Source organism: Tachypleus tridentatus, chromosome 11, assembly GCF_004210375.1.
Source record: "Tachypleus tridentatus isolate NWPU-2018 chromosome 11, ASM421037v1, whole genome shotgun sequence".
Taxonomy (NCBI): domain Eukaryota; kingdom Metazoa; phylum Arthropoda; class Merostomata; order Xiphosura; family Limulidae; genus Tachypleus; species Tachypleus tridentatus.
This window is the reverse complement of record NC_134835.1, coordinates 49,029,746-49,039,286: the sequence shown is the minus strand read 5'-3', so window position 1 is coordinate 49,039,286 and position 9,541 is coordinate 49,029,746. Positions and strand designations below refer to the sequence as shown.

The 9,541-nt window shown below is 35.8% G+C and overlaps 1 protein-coding gene across 1 annotated transcript in view; it reads right to left on the bottom strand.

Annotated features, from left to right (window-relative positions):
• Window positions 1-539: 539 nt before the first annotated feature.
• The window catches only part of LOC143231360 (acetylcholine receptor subunit beta-like 1), a 64,169-nt gene continuing 55,167 nt past the window's right edge, over window positions 540-9,541 (bottom strand). The window contains exon 4 of the mRNA XM_076465903.1: window positions 540-662. Within this exon, the coding sequence (XP_076322018.1) occupies window positions 540-662 (123 nt within the window). The remainder of the gene's footprint in view (window positions 663-9,541) is intronic.

Genomic DNA, 9,541 nt, shown 5'->3' with positions numbered 1-9,541 from the left:
AACAGACACGTATAAACCATATCAACACAGACATATGTATCACATGTATAAAAATAAAGACCACAAAACCCGCCGAAATGACCGAGTCCGTAAACATAAACTTATTTATGGAACCCAAGCCCTCTGATTGCCCTCTTTATGAAGGCGCTTGTATCAGTAGCTATTTAAAAACATAAATATGAGATAAATCAAAACTTGCATTTGAATAAAACTATAGAGCTAGTGTATTTTTCATGAACAGATTATCAAATTAATAAAATATTCTACTTCAATATGTTTTTTCATTTTTTACACAGTATCTTTCCTCCGATCAGGAACCCTCTGTTGGAAGGATAAGACTTACCAATTTGAGAATTTACTGAAGTTAGATGAAAATTACACAAAATCTAGTATACGAAGAGATATGACAAATAAAATTTACAATTTCCAAATCAGACAAAATGTTATTACCATATAAACCTTTCCTTCTTCGTCTTAGTAAACTGCTCCGAGCCGTGCTAACCGTATCTGGAACTTTCCTATTCATTGCTGAACCATCATCAACTACCATTATTCTCTTTCATCAGAAAATGTGCAAGGTTCCAAGATGTTCGACTTGCAAACTTTGAAGCCCGATTCACTTGAGGATAGTAATACAGAACATCTGGAACAATATTTTTCAACTATTAATTGATAAACATATGTTAACATAAAAGATAGGTGTACTGGTATATTTAAAATAGATTCAAAATACCAGTTCATTGTACATCTCATTTGTATCATTTATTGTAGCGTATTATACTAAAGATAAGTTGACCACCTGACTAAAATTACTCATTGTTTGTGATTTTGTATATATATATATATCGCCTACGTGTTTTCACGTTTGTTTCCATTACTTAGCATTATAAGTGAGGTGTTTTTCTCTTCCTACAGTGAAAAGCTAAGTGGGGCATTAAAGTGAAAACGGATTTATTAGTTGTTGTTTTTTCCTCTCTTAAAAACTGAGTAATATTTATTCAGTTAAGGAATACAGGCCCGGCACGACCAGGTAAGTTAAGACGTTTGACTCGTAATCTTAGGGTCGCGGATTCGAATCCTCGTCGCACCAAACATGCTCGCCCTTTCAGCCGTGGGGGCATAATAATGTGACAGTCAATCCCACTATTCGTTGGTAAAATAGTAGCCCAAGAGTTGGCGGTGGGTGGTGATGACTAGCTGTCTTCCCTCTAGTCTTACACTGCTTAATAAAGAACGGATAGCGCAGATAGCTCTCGTGTAGCTGAAGGGGCAAGCATGTTTGGTGCGAAGGGTATTCGAACACGCGAACCTCAGATTACGAATCGAGCACATTAACCACCTGGCCATGCCGGGCCCTAAAAGATCTTCTGATCAGATGTGTGTTATTTATTCAAGAAATCACAACCAATGAAAATATTTTCCTCAATGTGTATTTTATCATATAATAAAATATTTATGAAAAGTTTCTAATCAGTGTGAATTTTAGCACGTAATAAAATATTTAGGTTATTCCACACAATCACGTACTCATTAAAATTTGTTGAAAAGAAAAATTGCGAAAATAGCTTTTAAATAAAAATATAATCACTTTGGACAGACAAATACTTTGTTAATAGTTGTCAAAGATTATATTTTTCATTTATATTTCTTTCTACTATACTAATTTAAATTCACTAGTAAAGTGTTTCGTGATAGTGTACAACGTATAAAACCTGTCCTCACAACAAAAGAAATGTAATGTATCTGTGTGGGTTATTTCAATAGAATAGGGATTACTTTGTCTATATCTTTGCGTAGAAATCCTAAGCATTGAAAATCAGTATCTATATTTATTATATACTACGAGAAAACTTGCACAAGATGTCATGGAAACGTATAATCTGTACTTCAAATTCGAAGATGAAAACTGCATCTCTTTTGTACTAAAAACATCGCAAATTACAGTTCGACTATCTCGGTTGCTGCGACAGCTACCAAAAAGGCATGTGCTCCGCTTTTTTATTTTTATTTTTTGCAGATGGCTTTATTCGCGGCACTCTCATTCAACCGTGAAATCTGCACACTGGTGGGAAAATCGGAAAGTACCTGTGACTCAAGGGGGCGTTGATCTAAAGTCCAACGTAGCACAATGTTTCACACACAGTAAAGAAAAACTCCATCTGTAACTCTACTTTCTTTTGACTGGATATATGAGAGACGGTTACCTGCTAACTTTCTCAAACAATACATTGATACTTCAACAATTTCAACTTAATCTAACAATAAGATCGAGGTACTTTTTACACATAACCGATTGTTTGAATTTACGGAAGTCTTTATTTTTTTATCTTACAGTGTTGTTTTTAAATTTCACTGATATTTCCAAGATATTTTCAAAACTAGAAATTCTCGTGTTAATACAATACCAAAAGAGGTCATTGAAGTATTTGTTGACCAGTATTACTGGTTCAATTTTTTTCAATCTTCCTTAGTTTTTAGGTAACTTTTATCTGCCTTTCAACGATTTTTTGGTTTTCATTAAAGGCAACCAAAATACTAATTTAGCTCATGGCTTCAATACAGATATTACATCGACTGAAAACCCTGAAAGATGCAAAATAATAAAATATTTGTAACTTTTCTGATTTAATATTATACATTTTAAAACTATCATAAAATACGTCATTGTGAAAAGCTTTAAATGTGAATCATAAAATAAGGAAATGGTCGACTTTTTCTGTTCACTGGTTTAAGACATAGTGTGTTACAAATGTTGAAAACGATTGAAAAATTGTACTGCTACAGTTGAAAAGTTGAATGTTGTATATAACATTCTTCAGAAACCATTACATGACAAACATTTAGGTGTATGTTAATGACCACAGTATGAAGTTTTGCACCAATAGTAAATCTTACCTTTGACATTTTTGTATTTTTTCTACGCTTTCAACATTTATTTCTTTATTATTTCTTGCAGAATATAAATTACATTTGATCATTTGATACATTTTATTCGCCAAATAGCATTTTGGTTGTTTTTTTTGTTTTTGTTTTTGTATAAGAAGTCTAGACCCGGCATGGCCAGATGGGTTAAGGCGTTCGACTCGTAATCCGAGGATCGCAGGTTCGAATTCCCGTCACACCAAACATGCTCGCCCTTTCAATCGTGGGGCGTTATAATGTGACCGGCAATCCCACTATTCATTGATTAAAAGAATAGCCCAACAATTGACGGTGGGTGGTGATGACTAGCTGTCTTTCTTCCAGTTTAAAAATGCTAAATTAGGGACGGCTAGCGCAGATAACGAAATTCAAAAACAAACAAACAATAGGAAGTTTAACGTAACCTATCATATAGTTGTGGATAGCGTAACGTATATATGTAAATAGAAACATGTTATAAACACAAAACTGTCTCTACTTACTTCAAAAATTAAATGTCGTCAGGAGGATTTTAAAAAAATTCTACTTTAAAGAGTTTTTTATTTAAAGTACTGATAACACCTCAGACATATTTAACTAATAAACCGAAATGCATCACATGTTTGTTATTTTTCCTTTTGTCTTGTTTGAGATGAATTTCATCGAAAGCTACTCGAGGGCTATCTGCGTCAACAGTCCTTAATTTTGATGTGATAAGCTAAAAAAGAAAACAGTCAACACCGCCAATCGCTAACTCTTGGAAATGACTGAAACATTATAACTCCCACATAGCGGTATAAAAAGATATAGCATAGATTTTTGTTGTTGTTGTTGTTGTTGTTTTGGGATTTCGCGCAAAGTTACACAATGGCCCGGCATGGCCAAGCGTGTTAAGGCGTGCGTAATCTGAGAGTCGCGGGTTCGTATTCCCGTCGCGCCAAAGATGCTCGCCCTTTCAGCCGTGGGGGCGTTATAACGTGGCGGTCAATCCCACTATTCGTTGGTAAAAGAGTAGCCCAAGAGTTGGCGGTGGGTGGTGATGACTAGCTGCCTTCCCTCTAGTCTTACACTGCTAAATTAGGGACGGCTAGCACAGATAACCCTCAGTAGTTTTGTGCGAAATTCAAAAAACAAACAAAACAAACAAACAAAGCTACACCAGTGCCATTTGCGCTAGCTATCCCAAATTTAGAAGAGAAAGGTTAGAGGAAAGGCAGCTTAACCAACAACACCCACAACCAATTCTTAAGCTACTCTTTTACTAGCGAATAATGGGATTGATTGTCACATGGTAACACTACAACTTGCAGAAAGAGCGACCATGTTTGGTGTGACAAGAATTCGAACCCGCGATCTTCATATTGCGAGTCTAATCACCTAGCCATGCCGGGTCTAAATGTATATAGCCTTACAGAGTCTCCAAGTATACGTTCCTTTTTAACAGATTGTCAAAAAAACCACCTTGAAAAACTTAAAGATAAGAGCTCGTTTTCCTTTGTGTTAATACAAGCATGTTTATTTGTTTGTTTTAGAATTTCGCGCAAAGCTACATGAGCTACATAAAGCTACAAAGCCGTCCCTAATTTTTCAGTGTAAGACTAAAGAGAAGGCGGTTAGTCAACACCAGTCACCGCCAACTCTTTGGCTACTCCTTTACGAACGAATAGTGGAATTTATTTAACATTATAACGCCCCCAGACTGAAAGGGCGAACATGTTTGTGACGGTGATTCGAACCTGCGACTCCCAGATTACGAGTCGAACGCCTTAACCCACCAGGCCATGCGTTTATATGAAACAACCCATTAAATAAATTAATTAATTGTAAAACTTATTCAAGTGATCCTTTGTTTTTTTCTAAGCTGAAGAGGTCCCTTCATTTGTTAATCTGTAGATTTAATGCAATTTCTATAAAAGTTTTATGTGAGTTATAAAATAACATACAAGTTTATTTTGGTAAAAATATAGTTCTCGGTGCTTTACCTAATTCATCGTTTCAGATATAACTTTTTTATTAGCAATTATTCTCGACATCTAGACTTCGAGCAAAAATATTTTAGACGTCTACAGCAAAATTATATTCGTGCCTAGAAGCTCACGTTCTCGTGTGCATTATGATTGGATAGTATCGACAAAAATGGATACATTTCACTTCCACCAAATACTTCTAAATGAGTATATGATTGGAGCCCTCTATCGGTTACATGCTTGAGTGAATGTAATCTCGGTTTTTTTAGTATTGTCGCAAACTGCGTGCTTATAGACTTTCAGTGTTTCATTTCGGTCTCAATCGTAATATTTAGTTTTTTTTAGTTATAGTTTAAGAATATATATATATTAAAATCACTGTTACTCTCCTCACTGAAATATTTAACTTGTTTAGGGCCCCGGCATGGCCTGGTTGGTTGAGGCGTTCGACTCGTAATCTGAGGGTCGCGGGTTCGAATCCTCGTCGCATCAAACATGCTCGCCCTTTCAGCCATGGAGGCGTTATAATGTGACGGTCAATACCACTATTCGTTGGTAAAGAGTAGCCCAAGAGTTGGCGGTGGGTGATGATGACTAACTGCCTTCCTTCTAGTCTTACACTGCTAAATTACGGACGGCTAGCGCAGATAGCCCTCGTGTAGCTTTGCGCAAAATTTCAAAACAAGCAAACAAACTTGTTTATAGGACTGAGCAAACATTTGCAGCACATAATGGTCTTTTTCCAACGACGGCCTCATCTTTCATGAGAAACTTATTATATCATTCTCACTTGTTCTTAGCAAAAGTATGTACATCTCAACCACATCCTAGAAACTGGTTGACTGGATACTGTGTGTAGAATGTTTAAAGTAATCCATTGTTTGTTCTTAATATAAACACTATAATATCAAAATCTCTAATCCAGAGGTGGGTTCTAATTGATATGATCCGAATTACAAAAGGTTTCAAAATGTAAAGGAAAACTAAAGATGTCAAAATTGTGTACACATAATTAATATCGGTTTAAAAAATTTCTTTTTTCTTATATATTATTTTCTTGACTGAATTATTCTGATTCGGTAAACACGTCATTATGTAAAAGTGGACTTTCCGCTTAACTTTAAAAAAAGTAATATTACTTATTTTATATATTTACTTATTTCATATATTCGTATGTAAGTATGTAAACGGAACATTAGTTAGGCATCTAAAACGTGTAAAACTTAAATCCAATTGGGTTTTATATATAATAAAATGTCGCCCTATTACGAAGTCTTCATGATAGAAACAATGTTTAAGGAAAGCGAGAAATCGATAAGAGACGTTAGCTTCTGGTCTCTCATCTACTACAGCTTAAACGACTTTTCCATTTAATAAATTTCTCACTGGATCCTCCGTTTAAACCTACGTGAAGCTGACATAAAGAATGAGGAACTGAAAATATGAAGCCAGAAATATCCTTATATCACAGATATCTATCCAACGTTTCGGGTAAAATAACATGATTAAAATAACAGTGCACAAGATCAACGGCCTTTTCTTTTAACTTCTGGAGAACCTTATCAACTTGGGTTAAAAGAGCTAAAGGTTACCTGAAAGTAAGCAAAATAGGCCCTTGTATTTTAAAACAGAAAAGAAATTATCATTCATTATCATTACTGACCCGACATGCTCAGGTGATTAAGGCACTCGACTCCTAATCTAAGGGTTGTGGGTTTGAATCCCCGTTATACAAAATATGTTCGCCCTTTCACCCGTGGGGGCGTTATAATGTGTCGATCAATCCCACTATTCGTTGATAAAAGACTAGCCCAAATTGGCGGTGGGTGGTGATGACTAGCGCCTTCCCTCTAGTCTTACACTGCTTAAACTAGGGACAGCTAGCGCAGATAGCTCTCGTTAGCTTTGCACGAAATTCAAACAAAACATTATTTTCACTTATTCTCACAACTGACCAATAAAAGTGTGGTTTCATTTAGCAAAAAAAAAACCGTAGGTCGAAATGCTTAACTTTGACAACACAAAGGTGGCTCTTGACAACTAAGTGGTCTGTCTAAATATAAAGTACATTTTCAAATGTTCACAAAAAGCCACTAAAACCTGATTCTGTTTGAAAACTGTAAGGAGTGTTTATTTTGTTTTCATGACTAAATGATAGAATACTTTATCTTATAAATTTATACAACGAATATCAGTAATTAATTAATTAATACCAGTCGTAAAATAAAAATAAGTTAAGTTTTCCTAACTGTCTTCGACAGTTGGTGATATCGTTAGTTTTAAATACGTATTATTCAAACTAATTGATCTTTTAAGTTTATTATAATGTCTAAGATTTATAGACGTCGAAAATAAACCAAACACTAATTTTAAACTTAATTTTGAATGTGATATTTGTGAAAAGCTAGTAGTTAAGATTTCTTAATTAATATAGAGAATCAACTTCTCGTACACTTAATATAAAAATATCTTGAGTCTTAAATACATCCTGTGATGTTACTATTTATTGAACAAGTGTCAGTGTTTTGTTTTCTTTATATTAAATTTTTCTATAGTCTTTGATACGAAAATTAGTTATTATTGTAAGTTGCATTAGACAAAGCAGTCAATTCAATAAAAACAATCTTAAAGTTAAAACACGCACATTTTCCATTACTTCTGCTGCTGTCTTTTCTGTGTTTTATTATTATTATTACGCTTGGAGCTACAGATGACTATCTGCCATTCCAATTCAAAACCGATAGATTAAAGGGAAGGCCAGGCGGGTTAAAACGTTCGACTCGTAATCTGAGGGTCGTGAGTTCGAATCCCGTCGCACAAACATGCTCGCCTTTCATCCGTGGAGGCATTATAATATGACGGTCAATCCCACTATTCGTTAGTAAAAGAGTAGCCCAAGAGTTGGCGGTGGGTGGTGATGACTAGCTGCCTTTCCTCTAGTCCCACACTGCTAAATTAAGGACGGCTAGCGCAGATAGCCCTTTTATAGCTTTGCGCGAAATTCCAAAACAAACAATTAAAAGGAAGCAAGTGATCAACGCCACCTACCGTCGACTTTTGAATTATTATTTTCTTTCTTTATTTTGAATTTCATGCAAAGCTACACGAGGGCTATTCTCGCTAACCGTCCCTAATTTAGCAAAGTAAGACTAGAGAGACGACAGCTAGTCATCATCACCTACCACCAACTCTTGGGTTACTCTTTACCATTGAATAGTGGGATCGACCGTCATCGTTATAACGCCCCACGGCTGAAAAGTCGAACATGTATGGTGGTGACGGGGAGGCGAATCCGCGACCTTTAGGTTACGAGTCGCAAGTCTTCACCCACCTGGCCATGCCGGGCCACTATTTGTTCTTAATTTCGTGCAAAGCTACTCAAGGGCTGTCTGCGCTAGCCGTCCCTAATTTAGTAGTGGGATTGACCGCACATTATAATGACTCCACGGCTGAAAATGCGAGCATGTTTGGTATGACGGAGATCTCGAATATTCAGATTATGAGTGGAGCGCCCTAACCGTCTGGCGATGACGGGCCTAATTACTTTTACCAACAAAGCGTGAGAATGTCTGTCATATTATAACACTATCCCCACGGCTAGAAGGACAGATATGTTCGCTGATGGGATTCGAGTGCCCTAATTACCTCTAAATAACTTTTCCGTTTCTTTCTTTCACGCGTAGGTATATTTCAGTTCCTAACTTTAATTTTAGGCTTAAAGATTTGTGCTTTCTGACATTTGAAATAGAGCTTTTATTTTGGGTTTCTTCTTTCATCGATTTTCTTATTTCTCAAATCAAGATAGCGTTTCCTGTAAAATGAGATATCTAAAACTTACTTACCAGATTAAACTATGATTTTCGTGTTATCTCAGTGAAACAACGTTTTCGTTTTTAAGCTTATATCCTGAGAATTTTAGAAAAGAACCCTCTAAATACGTCCTGCATATACATTTCTCGACCTGTCAAAATTTTTAATGATGGATGTGCTTTTACGATATTAAAAATAACTATTACACAACACTTTGATTGAATTCAAATTCTGAGTTCTTTCTTTCTTGTTAACAGAATCCTTTAAATGCGCCCAGTGCACTTGAGGATTGACAGCTTTTGTTGAATCTGTTCATTAAGCCAAGATTTGACTCCTATGTAGAAATCTCTAAATTTGAGATTAACACGACTTAAAGCTTTAACTCATAGCTTTGATATTTCGACTCAACTTGCTCCATGTCAATTAATCATAAGTTTGCTTTATGCGTAAGTATTAACAGTAGAAATACGTTTCTGGAAAGATTTATGATGTCATTAGTTAGTTTTCTTTGAGCTATAAGTATTCTAAACTGTAGTAGAAACATCAGAAAACGTGTCTGACGAAAGTGAATTCAAGTTACCTGACAGTTTCTTTGTCCAAAGTTTCAGATCCAAATTATTAAAATAATTTTTACGTATAAGTTTTTAAGCTGTGTTAAGGCGTGCGATTCGTAATCCGAAGGTCGCTGGTTCGCATCCCCGCAAAACATGCTCGCCCTTTCAGCCGTGGAGGCGTTATGAAGTGACGGTCAATTCCACTATTCGTTGGAAAAAGAGTAGCCCAAGAGTTGGCGGTGGGTGATGATGACTAGCTGCCTTCCCTCTAGTCTTACACTGCTAAATTAGGGACAGCTAGCACAGATA